The sequence below is a fragment of the Aedes aegypti genome, chromosome 3 (assembly GCF_002204515.2).
Source record: "Aedes aegypti strain LVP_AGWG chromosome 3, AaegL5.0 Primary Assembly, whole genome shotgun sequence".
Classification (NCBI taxonomy): domain Eukaryota; kingdom Metazoa; phylum Arthropoda; class Insecta; order Diptera; family Culicidae; genus Aedes; species Aedes aegypti.
This window is the reverse complement of record NC_035109.1, coordinates 319,667,359-319,683,814: the sequence shown is the minus strand read 5'-3', so window position 1 is coordinate 319,683,814 and position 16,456 is coordinate 319,667,359. Positions and strand designations below refer to the sequence as shown.

At 38.5% G+C, this 16,456-nt stretch overlaps 1 protein-coding gene across 1 annotated transcript; it reads right to left on the bottom strand.

Moving 5' to 3' along the window:
- Window positions 1-7,943: 7,943 nt before the first annotated feature.
- On the bottom strand, window positions 7,944-9,198 carry LOC5572396 (leucine-rich repeat transmembrane neuronal protein 1). Its single transcript, XM_001660295.2, has 2 exons — window positions 9,081-9,198; window positions 7,944-9,009 (listed from the first exon to the last, which is right to left on the bottom strand). Exons 1-2 carry the CDS (start codon window positions 9,101-9,103, stop codon window positions 8,085-8,087), a joined length of 948 nt encoding a protein of 315 aa, XP_001660345.2. The 5' UTR covers window positions 9,104-9,198; the 3' UTR covers window positions 7,944-8,084.
- Window positions 9,199-16,456: the final 7,258 nt, after the last annotated feature.

Here is a 16,456-nt window from a genome sequence, read left to right as displayed (position 1 = left end):
TACAAAACAAGCGCAGCGTCGGCTTAGATTGCCGAGAATACGTAAATTCCCCTATTAACTGCGAAAGTGTTTATAAGAACACTAAGCTGAGAAGAAGGCTCTTTCTCAGTTGGGATGTAATGCCATACAGAAGAAGAATATTAAAAAGAAGAAGCGGAAGGATGAGGAGGGATAGTAGAAAAAAGTTTTTTTTGTTGTTCATTTTTTTTTTTTTTTGAAAAAAAAACTATGATCAGCTTGACCCACTTTCTTGTAGTTTTTTTACAAATATGACGCACCTTATGATGTAAAGGACATTTATGTGATTATCGTTTTAATATTCTGTATTACATTTAATAAAATTCTAACCAAGAAAATTAAAACTATTAATAATTTATTACGAAATCATATTGATTGATAGAAGTCTGCTACCAACTTCCGTTACGAACCTGTAAGAATGAACAATCAAAATGCTCCTCACAGCTCCTAAACATAAATACTGTGCATTTATGTAATGAAATGTGTTTTTTCCTTTAAAATTTGTAAAATATTTTGTCTAGAAAAAATATTCCGTTTTTGTCACGGTTCCGTTTTTGTCAACTGAAAATGGCCGATCGTGTTGATAAAAACGGAACATACCTGTATCGAAATGAGCAATCAGTTCGATGCTCTAGACAAATTTTCCGAACACCAAATCGAAGCTGCCTCTAGCCCAGGCTCTTTGATTCAAGTGAGGAAGCAAAGAGTGCCGCCTATCGTGGTCAGTTGTTCCGAATTTGGGAGATTTAGGCAGGAGATCTTGAACTCCATTAGGGGAATCAAGGTTTCCTTCCAAATCGCAAAGAAAGGAGACTGTCGCGTTTTACGGAAACTCTTAAAGATCGCGAACTTCTTCTCAAACATCTTGAAGAGAAGAAGCACAATTTTTTTACTTATGACGACAAAACTGAACGTTTGTTCAAAGTTGTCTTGAAAGGTCTCTCAAGTGACTATAAATCACCTGAAGAGATCAAAAATGGAATAAATGATATACTTGGATTTTCCCCAGTCCAAGTAATCATTATGAAAAAAAGAACCCAATCTGGCATTGTTCGGAAAGGGCTTTCTCAAGAATTTTATTTAGTTCACTTTAACAAAAAAGAACTAAATAATATTAAAGCTTTAGAAAAAGCAAGAATCATGTTCGATGTCCGTGTGACATGGGAACATTTCCAGAAACCTGGAGGAACTTACCAGAACCCCACTCAGTGCCGTCGGTGCCAAAAGTGGGGTCATGGTACAAAAAATTGTCGCATGGATGCTAAATGCATGATTTGCGGAGGTTCTTCTCACGCTAAGGACGGCTGTCCTATGAAAGAAGATACCAGAAAGTTTGAATGCGCCAATTGCAAGGGCCCTCACAAAGCTAACTTTTGGGAATGCCCTTCACGCAAAAGAGTCGTTGAGGCTCGTGCCAGGCAGATGAAGGATAAGATCCGTTACGATAACGGTCGTTTCCGGAATTTGCCTGGTAGAGTATCGAACAATGCTCATTTTTCAGTTAACGATCGCTTGATTAGGAATCATACCCACCACGAAGATCATAATCATGCTCATTCACAAACAAATTTTAATCCGTCGGGTAGCCGTTCGAATCTTTCAATTTCGAATGTATCTACCCACGGTAAATCCTTTGCCGATATCGTAGCAGGAAATTTGAACTCCTCCCCTGTTCGATCCATGGGTACCCATTCTACTTGTTTCAAATCAAACGGAAAAAATCCTACCGCCACAGGTAATTCCGCTTCTTCGTCTACCGGAAATTCTAATGGGAAATCACATGACATGTCTGCCTCTGATTTTAATTTTCTAACTGAACAATTGAATCTAATGATTGATGCAATGTTCAAAGCCACCACTATGACTGAAGCAGTCCAAGTAGGTGTAAAATTTACAAATCAAATTGTTATTGGATTACGTTTTTCTAATGGATCCAAATAATAATTTAAATATTTTAAATTGGAATGCTCGTTCTCTGAATGGTAAAGAGGACGAGCTGTTTAATTTTCTTACGGTTAATAACGTGCATATAGCAGTTATTACCGAAACGTATTTAAAACCTGGAACTAAACTCAAAAGAGATCCTAACTTTTTTGTTTATCGTAATGATCGACTTGATGGGGCATGTGGGGGCAACCATCATTCATAGGCGTATAAAACATCAACTGTTTTCGTCATATGAAACTAAATTTTTTGAAACGTTAGGTGTTTCAGTTGAAACACAACTTGGTAAATATACTTTCATAGCTGCCTATTTGCCTTTTCAATGCTCTGGACAGCTAGTTAATTTGCTCCAAACTGACTTACGAAAATTGACTCGTAATAAGTCTAAATTATTTATCATTGGTGACTTTAATGCCAAACATCGGTCATGGAATAATTCCCAAAGTAAATCCAACGGCAGAATTTTATTTGATGAGTGCTCTTCAGGATATTTCTCAATTAAATACCCTGATAGCCCTACATGTTTTTCCTCTTCTAGAAATCCATCTACGATTGATGTGATCTTAACCGACTCTAGTCTTCTTTGTAGCCAACTGATTACTCATGCTGATTTTGATTCTGATCATGTCCCTGTTACATTTCAAATATACCATGAAGCGATTCTCAATCCTATCAGCTCCACTTTCAATTATTTACGAGCCGACTGGAATATATATATGAAACGTATGTTGACTCTAATCTTGATAACATTTCTTTAGAAACTAAACATTGTCAATTGCTCTTGAAGCTTTAACAAATTCCATTGTTGAAGCCAGGAGCATTGCAATTCCAAAATGTGAAGTAAAATTTGAATCCGTGATTATAGACGATGATCTTAAACTCTTGATCCGTCTTAAAAACGCGAGGAGAAGGCAATTTCAACACACTCGCGATCCTGCTATGAAAATTATATGGCAGGATTTGCAGAAAGAAATCAAGAAACGTTTTTCTCAATTACGAAACAAAAATTTTAAAAATAAATTTTCTCAATTGAATCCTGGCTCTAAGCCCTTTTGGAAATTATCTAAAATCTTGAAAAAACTTCAGAAGCCAATACCGGCATTGAAAGAGGAAAACAAATTATTACTAACTAACTGCGAAAAAGCTCAAAAACTGAGATTTCCTACGTGCCATACAAATTGTTTTAGATTTTCATACAAAAAATCTTATCATGGGGGGAGAAGGGTTTGAAAAACCGCCAAAATTGTCTTACGTAGTTAATGGACGGCCCCCAACTCACCTGTAAAAAATCTGAACTGCTACGGCAAATGAAATGTAATATGTTGTTAACAAAATGTTAATAAAATCTTAAATTTGTTTTACCAAATTAGGATGATAGTGTTGTCTAATAACACAGAACACCTAGATATAAGAAATGAAAGTAATTTTTGGAATGATACTAATAAAGAAATTAGAAAAAAAATGAAATAAAGCAACTAGAATTGGGATAGTAGTATCTTTGCACTTTTGAAGATGCGCCGAAAAAATGCATTTGAAAGATTATAAACAATGCAATGCCCATTCAATCTAAGAATAGAGTGATTCCAAGCAACAGCACCAAAATTTGGTAAATTTTTTAATTCATTTTTTTCTATTGAGCTGAAACTTTGCACAGTTTTCTAGTTCCATCTAAATCGTCATTTTCCGATATCAAATCTTCAAGGTGAGTCACGACTAACTTTTCAAAAGGGTGTATGTGAAAATGGTTCAAAAATATTCAAAAAGCTGCACAGCAAAAACGGTTCGTTCGATTGGTAGACAACTAAAGAAACAAAGTTAGACAACTAAATAAAGATTCCAAAAAAAAATACACACAGTAAAAAAAAAATTTTTTTTGCATTAAAAAACATAATTTTTGACACAAAAACTCAAATATCTCAAACCCTATCGGAAAACCAACGTAATTTTTTGAGGGAAAACGTTCCATTATATTAGCTATCTACCATAAAAATTTGGTGATGGTAAACCAATAAACAAAAAAGTTATGACATTTCAAACATGTCACAATTTCCACATTTAGTAGAAAAAAAAAATTTTTTTTCGGTGTAAATTATTACGGGAACCGCAGTTTGTTGCTGATTTTATTGTTAAGGGCCTTGCGTGAATTAAACAAGTCGTTTTCATGTATTCATTAGTATTATGTATATTATGTATATGTATAAATATTATATGTATATGTATATATGTATAAATTAAAATGAATTAACAGATTACACGAAAATAAATTTTTTTTTTACCAGGATATTTTTTTTAGAGTATGATCGATGAGTTTCTAAATGTTATACATAAACTTTAAAAGTTTTGGATTTGGGTATGCGTTATGAGATCATGAAAACATTTTATTAATACTTATTTATTTATTTATTGTTATTCAATTTTTTTACAATATCGAACACTTTTGCATCATTATCAGTACAGTTCGAGTATAGTTTTGCTTTAATTTTATTTTCTAACAATGGAATGAAACAGTGAAATTTTTGGGTTCCTTGGATCGTTTTCGCGTTATTATATTGCTCGCTGAGCTCTGATGCCGTTAATTCGTACTCTTCAGTAGTAGTAAAACAAAATGATAATTTTGTTAAATCTTCTTCTTTTCTGCGATTCGCCCAATCAAATAGTTCTTTTGCAGTTTTAATTGGATGCTCACGTTCTTTGGCTAAACTTGCTCTTGTGGCCATGCGCTTTATGGTTCCTCCAATAGCATCACAAGGACCTTTGCCATGTGACGTAGCAAAGAAATGCCATTCTGCATCAATTCCGTACTTTGATTTAAATTGACATAGGCTCGAAAAATTCTTACGGTTTTTGTACTGCGATGCTGCTCCATCAGACATGAAATATATCTTTCTGATTTCTTTATCCTTATCAACGCGTAAAAAGTTTCTAGGTCACACCTATCCGTGGTCACCCATTGCTCAAATGATAACTGATCAATATAATTTTCTTCAAACTCAGCGAATAAAGTATTTTCCAATGATGAAGAATCTGGACAATCCGAACAAGATCGTAGATAGCAATTTGATGTTGTATTTTCACACAAAAGACTACCAGTTAACATTTTAATATCCTTTGATAAATTGATTCTTTTCAAACTATGTAAGATTAGGTTAATATTTTCGTGTGTTGTGCACACACAAACATTATGTGTTCCTGAATTGGATAGAAGCTTGCATTGCCTTGGACGAAGGCTTGCAAATGAGGAAAAACCTACCTTAATATTTTCGTTAATTTCCTTGAAGCGTGTATACGCTTCTTTCAAAATAGTCATCATCAATCGTTTTTGGATTGCTTGACGCTTTCCATCTTTTTTTACAGATACATAATCTTTTTGGCCAGGCATAGCTCCACTTACTTCATCGTCTTCGAAATATTGAATTATTTTTTATTTTGTCTCATCTGTTAATGAAGTACTCGACCTAGCATTTTTGGTCGCAAGACAGTTATTTTTGAATTGTTTTGCCTCTTTTGCTGTATTTCTATTGGTTTTGAACTCATCAATGGCGCCTTGAATAGACCACGAGCTTGGCAGCATCGACAAAATCAATAATTTTTCTTTCCTTGTCGTGGCTAGATTCGAGAACCTTTCCTTCATATTCATAATTACCTCATCGTAGTCTGTATTTTCCACATCCTCAGGTCCTAATTTGAAGAGGTTTCTTCGTACAGCTTCGTTGATTTCACGGTATTTTTTCTCGGGATAATTGACGTAACCCATCTTCGTCCAATTAATCGGAGTCACTTTTATTCCAGCTATCCCTTCGTTGAAGCGTTCGATGTTGACCTTCTGGATGCACTCATCTTCTGATTGATTTGTTGAAACAGATGTCGCTGATGGTACCGTGGCAAGACTATCTGCACTTGGTACTTCTGGTGCATCTAGTAATTCCTCAGTTGTTGTTGTTTTCGAACTTCCTGCAACCTGATCCACCGATGATGTACAGATTGCCCGTTTGTCAACGTTTAAACGGCAGGACGTACAAATGCGTAAATTTGTATTCAATGTAGACATTGGAGCATAACCAGCCGCTTTCAGTTTATCTATGGTGCTTTCGGTGAGATTTCGTAGCTCTTTCGAACACTTTTTTTCTGCAAACGGCCTGCAACAGTTGAGAAAGCGACTACTCATGTTGCTCGTTAGATTTTAATAAACAAAATCACTTTTAAGTTTTTACTGACTAGTTTGGTGTCGTTTGCTTGACTGAAGAAAAATTTTACAATTAAATCTTTTATAACCATAGTGGTAGTATATTTTTAGCTTTTTCGTGAGTATGTTCATGGTTTGTACCTATCATGTTTTTGATGTTGTTGAAGTTACTCGCTTTCTCCCAAATATGATTAACAAAGTCTATTCTCTACCAAGGCGGGTCTATACCCAGGTGTAATCAGATTTTAACTTTATGGAGAAAACCAGCGTTGAGAAAACCGACCTGCTTTACGTATACTAGATCACCTGGGTATAGACCCGCCTTGTTCTCTATGAGGTAAACTTTTTGCAGGTAAACTAGTCGTATACCTGTATAGAAAACTTTTTTGTAGCTTTTGTCTTCAATATTAGATTTCTTATAGGTTTCTTTTATCAAAAGGTTTCAACACTATTGAGAGAATTTTTCTTCAGTTACGTACAATAAAAAATATGACACTATCAAGACTTTAGATCACAACACTGGATCGCGTCTAACTTTCTAATAGATGCTATAATAGTTATGAATAATTAAATAAAATATCATGAAAACAACTTGTTAACCTCATGTGGTACCCTTAACAAAAAATTCAGCAACAAACTGCGGTCCTAAAAAAATTAACAATGAAAAAAAAAAAAAATTTCACTAAGTGTCAAATTTGTGAAATATTTGAAATGTCATAACTCTTTTGTTTATTGGCTTACCATCACCAAATTTTTATGGTAGATAGCTAATATAATGGACCGTTTTCCCTCAAAAAATTACGTTGGTATTCCGATAGGGTTTTGAGATATTTGAGTTTTTGTGACAAAAAAGATGTTTTTTAATGCAAAAATTTTTTTTTTTACTGTGTGTATTTTTTTGGAATCTTTATTTAGTTGTCTAACTTTGTTTCTTCAGTTGTCTAACAATCGAACGAACCGTTTTTGCTGTGCAGCTTTTTGAATATTTTTGAACCATTTTCACATACACCCTTTTGAAAAGTTAGTCGTGACTCAACTTGAAGATTTGATATCGGAAAATGACGATTTAGATGGAACTGAAAAACTGTGCAATGTTTCAGATATTTTTGAAATGGTCGATCAGAATCGACTTGCATGCCTCCGTGGAATCCCTCAATATTAAAAAATATCTGCAGCTTCTATATTCTATATATTGTAGAGAAAGAACTTGGAAAGTGAGTTTTCACTATTAATTCCAAACTTTCTTTTGTATCTACAGTTTAGAACCCATCGTGCTTTATAACGTACCCAGACCAATTTTGTGATCCTTAGAAAGAACTTTCCGAAGTCTTGCAGCTTCATGAGAGCTTTCTTAGCCTTCACACATGTATCTCCAAATTTTGCGCTTTTATCTTCTTATTTCTCTATCATAATTGGGTAAAACTTTTTTTGTATAGAGACCAATTGCGTGTCAAATTCGCCCGATTGAATTGTTTTGGAGCAGTTTTCCTAAGTTTCTCTAACCTGTGGTTCCACTAAGGGACATCTATCTATGCAAGCAGATCGCACCTTTGCTGGATAGCTTTCGTTGTAAGCATTAATGATGAAAGTAGTTAAGTAGTCAGCTGCCTCTTCTAGTTCCAAAGATGGGGTTATCGTGACAGAAATGGATTTCTTCTAATCTTTTGGTTCAGAACAAAATAATTCCCAAAAAAGTTTCGGATTTTTTTTAACTTAAGACTCAGATCATGAACAGTGACTTAGTCTTCCAAACGACAAAACAAATAAATAAATCTTAATCAGGTTCAAAAAGCTAAGATTTACACTTAAAATGTCAACAATACTCTGTCGCCTTTATTCAACTTATTCTACAATAATTTGAAGCCAAAAATGAACACTTTCACAATTTTAAGACCCAAAACGGTTTGGTCACGCCCAGTTCATTACTCTTCCGCCACGATCAGATCAGCTGCATTTCCCTCAGGTACTCCAAATACCCGACATCCGTCTCATTACCGTAGCAGCAATTTTCGCGCCACTCGACGTCCTCGTCGCACTCGACCTGCTGTTCGCTGAACCCGTAGCCCCTGAAGTGGAAGCACGCGTGCAGGAATTCCTCCAGCCACTTGCAATTCCACTTGTTCCGCTCGGCCTTAATGGCGCACAGCTTGTCAAACTGATTGCTATTGTAATGCGCCATGTACTTGAGTTGATTCGACGAAAGGTCGAACGTCGTCAGCTCGGGCATGTGCCAAAAGCTGAGGTCGATCGCGGTCAGTTGATTATCGTTCAGCTGGAGACACCGGAGCGATGGCAGTCTCATCGGGAAGTTCACGTAGATTCGAGCGATGTTGTTCCCGGATAGGTTGAGCTCTTCCAGCTTGTTCAAGCCGTCGAATTGGTCCATTACCAGAAACTCTAGCCCGGAGTCGACTAACCCGATGTGCTCCAGATCACGCAGTTGGTTCAAATTTTGCGGGAGTTCTTTCATAGTGATGTTGCGAACCTCCAGCCAAATCAGTCGGTACTTCTTCTGCTCCGGGTCGATGAAAATCTGCTTCGTCTGACTGTCGGTGATGGTCAGCATAGTTAACGAAGGCCTCAAATACACCCATGGAACGAATCCTCCGATGATCTCCAACATTTTGGCATCGGTCATCAGCTGGAACAACTGCGGAGATACCGTGTAGATGTTGCTGTCCTCTAACAGGATGTACTGCTGCTTTGCAAAATTGGCACTCTCTATCGTAGTCCCGTCATCGATCTCCAACTTCCGAATGCAACAATCAAAGTGGTATCGATTCTGGCGGCATGGCAGTTCCCAGCAGGTTATGTTCTTGGCGTATGTTTGATGCGACATAGTCGCGATCACCAATAGACACAAGCTTCAAGTTTACAAACAGTTTCATTAGGAGATAATCTATTCGCGACAATCAAAAACGATGTATGTACTCACGAGATCCAGCTATTACGGTCCATCTTCGAGCGACGACGGCAGAATTACGACTGAGCCGAGGATCATTGCTCTAGCCTTGAAAATCTAGACGACGACCGCGCGCGCGACACCAAAACTGTGATGACCGCTCAAAGAGAGTGCAGTGCCGCTGGTAGGCTCGTATGCATTAAGTAACACAATTAGGTGACAAAGGAGTGCATAAATTCAAACTGGTGTGTAATCCGGTTGATGGGGATTCGGATTGCGAACCATTCACAGGGCTTGGTAGAAGTATTGGGACCATGAATTTGTCCCAATAGTTATTGTATATCGCAGAGATGAACCAGCCTTTGGCTGAAGATCTCTCTAATAAAGATAAAATAAAAAAAAATATTGTATATCAGATTGCAGAATATGGGAAGATTTCGTTCTCCGGTTGACCGTTGTGCGGAAGAGATGTACACGTAGGACAGTCAGGTTCAAAGGACGGGGCGAACGAAATTTATTCACTGTCAAGGGAAAATCAATCAAGGGACGTCCTTCATTGTTAAGGTCAATTTAACGTACCTGAACTTGGAATTTGAAAGAGAATGACGTCAGTCATTTGCCAAATCCGCTCAATCAAGCAGAAGGCATATTTTTAGAATAATATCTACTCCACGTGGAGTCTAACTAACGGAAGAGGTTTTAAAATGTGCAATTTTCTACACAAAACAATGCAGCAGTTGCGTAGCCAGAAGAAAGTGTTATTGCCAATAAGTTATTGGTTTCTAATTTGCGCTTGCTTATTTCAGAAGGCTTTTCCCATTATTTTGGAAGGCTTCTCCCAGAAGTTTGAAATGCTTCTCGCAGAAATTTGGAAAGCGTCTCTCAGAAACTTGGGAGGCTTCTCCCAAAAGCTTGGAACGATTTTCCCAGGGGTTTCGGAAGGCTTCTCCCCGAAGCTTGGAAAGCTTGTTCCAGTAGCTTGAAGGGCGTCTACCAGAAACATAGAAGGCTTCTCCCAAAAGCTTGGAAGACTTCTCTCAGAACTTTGTAATGCTTCTCCCATAAGCTTGTAAAACTTCTCCTAAAAGCTTGAAAGGCTTCTACCAGAAGCTTGGAAGACTTCTCGCAGAAGCTTGAAAGGCTTCTCTCAGAAATTTAGAAGGCTTCTCCCATAAGCTTGGAAAGCTTTTCCCAGGATCTTGGGAAGCTTCTCCCAGAAGCTTGGAAGGCTTCTTGCAGAGGCTTGGAAAGCTTCTTGAACGGATTCTCGCATATGCTTGGAAGACTTTTCACAGAAGCTTGGAAGGCTTTCCCACGAAGGTTGGAAGGCTTCTCCAAGATCCACACTTCTAGACGTTCAGGGCGACTGAAAGCGATTGACCCAGGACCGAACCCAGTGGAGAAGACCTATCCATTCGACGTAGCGAATTGTAGTCCATCAAGTAAGAAAAAAATTACAAGAGACTCTCTTGAGGAACTACTAAAAGTTTCTTTTAACAAGTCTTAAAAAAATCCCTATAAAGTTTTCTAAGAAGTTACAATGATGATTCATAATGAAGAAACGACTAGCAATCTTTGAAAAAAAATATTTATATATAAAAGTGACAACTGAAAGAATTTCTGTTGGAAATACTAGAAAAATTGCCCATAAAATCTCTGGAACTGTTGTTTTTTTTTTCAGGTCGAAGGCTTAAAATTAGACCATTTGGAACATTGTTTGTTTAAGCACCTTTTTATAAAAACGCTTTATTCGTAAAAAAAATAATTGATACAAGACATTCGCATGAAAAAGTTGACAGATTTCCTGGAATAATCGCTGGAAGAAATTTAGAGCAATTCTTGAGAATGTATATGAAAATGGTTGGAGTAATAAGGGTTTATTCACACATTTCATGGGCTGCAAAACGGTGAGTCGACAACTAGGAAGGAGCGTTCAACACAGCTCTGGTCCTCACAAGTTCTTACCTCACGCTTCCACGGGTCAAACGATGACAAATACCGCCAGCTAGGGGTTGCGTACTTAGCGGGTAGTGCAGCCTGAGCACTGACATCAGCTAGATTGAGGAGGTACATCTCGAGCGTCTGTTCACCAGGAGGTGCGGCTCAAACAGCGTCTGTTCTGGTATCCAGCGGCTGAGCAAGAAATGATGAGTCGCGTACAGCTAAATCAAAGGTGGTAGCTTCATCAGGGTGGTAAATGACTGGACAATGCGTACCATTGGTACTTCGCGTACCTGCAGGTATAAAATAGACCCCATTTGTGGTCCTTAGCCTCTTGTCCAGTAGCTCCTATCCCTACCTCCCCGTGGTGCCGCCTGGGGTACGAATAACCGTAGGGAAGATCGGGATTGATGGGACCTTGGACGTATGCTGACAGGGAAGGGGGGCTCCTCTCTTCTGAGGGTGTAGCTTATCAGAGCGTCTGGCTCCATGTTAGGGGCGGCTCAAAACAGCGTCTGTTCTCCATGTTAGGAGCGGCTGATCATCGTCCTCTGGTGCCAGCGTGGGACTCTAAACAGTGCTGTGCACGATGATCCTCCGGCGAGACAGGTGGTTGGTGCAGGCCTTACAAGCCAGCCGTAAAAAACATCAGTACAGGATGCATACAATGTGAGTTCGTACCGGAACAATCGGCATAGACCCAGGCATCGAAAACGGACTAACGATTGGAAACTCGGATCATGAAATTGTAAGTCTCTCAATTTCTTGGGAAGTACCCACATTCTTTTCGAATTATTGAGGGTCCGCAAGTTCGACATCGTAGCGCTGCAGGAGGTTTGCTGGAAAGGGCCGACGGTTCATACGTATAGGGATGGTTATACCATCTAACAGAGCTACGGCAACAGACATGAGCTTAGCACAGCTTTTATCTTGATGGGCGAAATGCAGAGGCGCGTGATTGGGTGGTGGCCCATCGAAACAGAATGTGCAAGTTAAGGGTCAAAGGCCGTTTCTTCATTATCAGCATAATCAACGTGCACAGCCCTCACCTAGCAAGTAACGATGACGATAAGGACGCTTTCTACGCGCAGCTGGAACGTGAATACGACGGCTGCCCAAGCCATGATGTCGAAATCGTTATTGGAGATCTCAACGCTAAGGTTGGCCAGGAGGAGGAATTTAGACCGATTATAGGGAATTTCAGCGCTCACCAGCTTACGAAACCGGCCTTAGACTGATTGATTTCACCGCCTCCAAGACCATGGCCATACGTAGTACCTTCTTCCAGCACAGCCTCCCGTATCGGTACACCTGGAGACCACCCCAACAGACCACGTTTTAATTGATGGAAGACACTTCTCGGACATTATCGACGTCAGAACCTATCGCGGCGCCAACATCGATTCGGACCACTACCTAGTGACGATTAAAGTGCGCCAACGACTCTCCGTTGTGAACAACATTCGGTACCGACGCCCGCCACGGTACAATCTGGAACGACTTAAGCTTCCCGCGCAACTAATTACGCGCAAAGCCTTGAAGCAGCGTTGCCGGAAGAGGGAGAGCTCACCGATGCCCCTCTTGAGGGCTGCTGGAGTAGTCTCAAAGCAGCCATTAACAACGCAGCGGAAGGTGCCATTGGGTTCATGGAAAGAAATCGACGGAACGGTTGGTTCGACGAGGAGTGTCAGACGGTTTTGGACGAGAAGAATGCAGCGCGGACGATGATGCTGCAGCAAGGCACCCGTCAAAACGTGGAACGATACAAACAGAAGCGAAGACAGCAAACCCATCTATTCCGGGATAAAAAGCGCCGCCTTGAAGAGTTGGAATGCGAAGAGATGGAGCAGCTGTATGGTTCTCAAGAAACACGTAAGTTCTACAAGAAACTCAATGCATCCCGCAAAGGCTTTGTGCCGGGATAAGGATGGAGGTATCTTGACTGATGAACGTGAGGTGATTGAAAGGTGGAAGCAACACTACGGTGAACACCTAAATGGCGCAGAGGAGGAAGATCAAGACAGCAGAAGGAATGGCTTTATCAGTACGGCGGATGAGGGAGACGTGCCAACTCCCACAATAGGTGAAGTTAAGGATGCTATCGAACAGCTCAAGAACAACAAAGCAGCTGGAAAGGATGGTATTGGAGCGGAACTTATTAAAATGGACCCGGACAGGTTGTCTGCTCTGCACCGATCGATAGCCAGGATGTGGGATACAGAACAGCTATCGGGGGAGTGGAAGGAGGGTATAATATACCCAACATACAAAAAGGGTGACAAGTTAGAATGTGAGAACTATCGAGCGATCACCATTCTTAACACAGCCTATAAAGTGCTTTCCCAGATCATTTTCCGCCGTCTATCGCCACTGGCAAGCAGATTTGTTGGAAGTTATCAAGCCGGTTTTGTGGACGGGCGATCGACAACAGACCAAATCTTTATGTTGCGACAGATCCTCAAAAAATGTCGCGAATATCAAGTCCCTACGCACCACCTATTCATCGATTTCAAAGCGGCCTATGATACCATTGACCGCGAAGAGCTATGGAAGATTATGGACGAGAATGGTTTTCCCGGGAAACTCACTAAGACTGATCAAAGCAACGATGGATAGTGTACAATGCTGTGTGAAGATATCGAGTGCATTAAAGGCCAACAAATGCTTCAATGTTCTAATTTACATCGAGTTGACTTATTTTTTCTTCCTGAAATATTTCAAACACTAATATGCTATAATAATGGGTGAATGAAAAGTGATATAAGTAGCTTGATTCCCGTTCAGAACGCTTAAACTATATTTTAAAAACCCAGGATTAAAATGAGTTACCATACTCTGCCCACACTATTATGGGTCACCTAGTCACGATTATTAGTCACTTTGTTTCACATGCAATTCAAATGGAAAAGACCCACATTAGTGGGTGACCCAGAATAGTGTGACCACTGTAGTTAATTTTTTTTCTCTAAGGTACCGTGGGGCAAGTGAGTAATGGAAATCTTATAGTTGAGTTTCTTCAAATTCTAAAGACTTTAAATTGAAATAAATGAGGTCGTGTATATTTTTTAACTTGACTCCCAGCTAATATAAGCAGTATGTCAAATTGATGTTTATGTAAAATTGAAGAAGAAAACACAGACAAAGTTTTTGAAGAATTGGCGAAAAGTTTGTCGTTTTTGACAATAAATTGAAAAACTAACAGCTACATTCACGATTTCTATTAACTTCAACATTTGTTAATTCGTCCTAATGAACAATAACATAAATAACATGTAAACAAAGAAAATTCAATTTGCTTTTGTTCAGTTATGTTTGTTGAAATGATTCGACAACATTATAGCTACAACATTTATAATGCTAGTGCTTACATCATTGGACAGCAATTGCATTCCTACTCTGTAGAATTTCCACCGCTCGTTATAGGCCTTTTCATGTGACAGGTCCGTCTATGCATTTCTTTACATCGGTGGAGGACCGGTGCATACACGAGGCTGTCATTTTCATAGAAGAACTGTCAAATAGCTTTTCGATCAGCTGTTTTGGAACGTCATGTGAATAGGCCTATAGGTTGTTAAGAAAGTCGGATATGACGACATTTAACTCTTCGGGAGAAATGATTTCTTGGAACGAAATCCTCCAATAAAGTACTTAGAATATTTTTTGTTTGGATAGACCTATACCCCATTTTAATTTTTTGAACTAGCTTTAAATAGACACTACACGGGATTTCCGTGCGTTTTCATATATTGCAACTTTTAAATCAACGTCTTCGTTTCAATCAGCTGCCCGAAGTAGACACATTAATATCGTAATGTTTGGCAACCTCCTTTAGATGAGTTACATGATTTCTAATAGCTTTTAACTTTTTTTGAATTTGTTTATCGGCATATCGGTCTATTTTGCTCGAAGTAAGAGGGAGCATGGAGAAGAAAGCAATGAATACTAGATGGATAGGTACCGTAAGGGAACGGCGAGAGAAATTGGATTAGATGTTGAAGAGGGCATACCATATGAAACAGTATTACTTGAAACGTCACTTCCTTGTGGAAGTGAAGAACGTGACGTTTCAAGTAATACTGTTTCATATGGTATGCCCTCTTCAACATCTAATCCAATTTCTCTCGCCGTTCCCTTACGGTACCTATCCATCTAGTATTCATTGCTTTCTTCTCCATGCTCCCTCTTACTTCGAGCAAAATAGACCGATATGCCGATAAACAAATTCAAAATATAATCAATAGCTTTTAACGCTTTAAGTATAGTGTTTCTTGAATTATCAGCACGTTCTGTTTTTCTATGATAATAGTGAACCTTGTTTACTAATAGCTACCTAAAAATAAAACACAAATTCAATCTCTAAAGAGAACTTTTTCAGTAGTCCATAAGAAAATTGACGGTGTTTTAATTTAGTTATTTTTAGGGCTATGTCGAATAAATTCTATAACTTTTTTATTTCTGTTTGAAACTGTCAGAAAGGACAACTAAGATGGGGTACAGAAAACTATTTTCCGCCACTTATTTCCACTGAAAATATTAAAATAAGATTGCACGCCTCCAACTTGTTACGGAGTGATAGTTGACAGGTTAACAATATCTCGCTCTATTATGCAATAATGGCTGAAAAATCTCAGAAATCTCTTACCTCTCGTAATGTTCTCAATGGCCTCCAAGGTTTACGCATGAGTTTAAAACGTTAATTCACATATTCAGTAAAATATACAAATTATTTTCACTTACCCCATTTACCCACTTGCCCCGCGGTACATTACCAAAAAATATGATTATGAGCATGTGAAGCGACTCTGAGCAGGGAATCTTATCAAATTGGAAAAATAATAATCCTGATATATTGCTCTCAATGTATATAGATGGTTCTATTCAATACAATGATCAACAATTTAGTTAATCTTGGACACGGAAAGAGAGATAATTGCAAAGTCATTGTACGCGCATAATAATCATTAAAATAACAGAGCCTTCGCAACATGATCTCCGCATCCTTAATCCTTTATCAGAGTGTTCGAAGTTATATCAATGACGACATCAACTCGACGGTGTTTTAATAGTCAAAAATAATTGATAAAACAATTTCTGATGATATGTGTCATCGAATATTGAGTAAAATGATTTATGACCGCTTCGTAGAACAAATGGAACCACTGAGCGGTGTGGCAAAAGATCGTTTAAGACAATCAATTTTAAAACTGTTATAACTAAAAATGGGTAAATATTTTGACACAAGTTTGTTCGGTAAAATTATAGCTAATATGTTGAAGGTTCACTGTATGGTATTTATTTTGTTTCTACTGCTATTATTTTTCTGGAAACTTTGATTATACCACTGAGGTCGAACTTTTGCCCCACCTTACTCTACACTGTGACTCACTGGATATATTCGCACATGCAAAATTATAGCGGGAAAATCTGAAAACTATTAAATTATAATAAAATAGTCATTCAAGTCATCG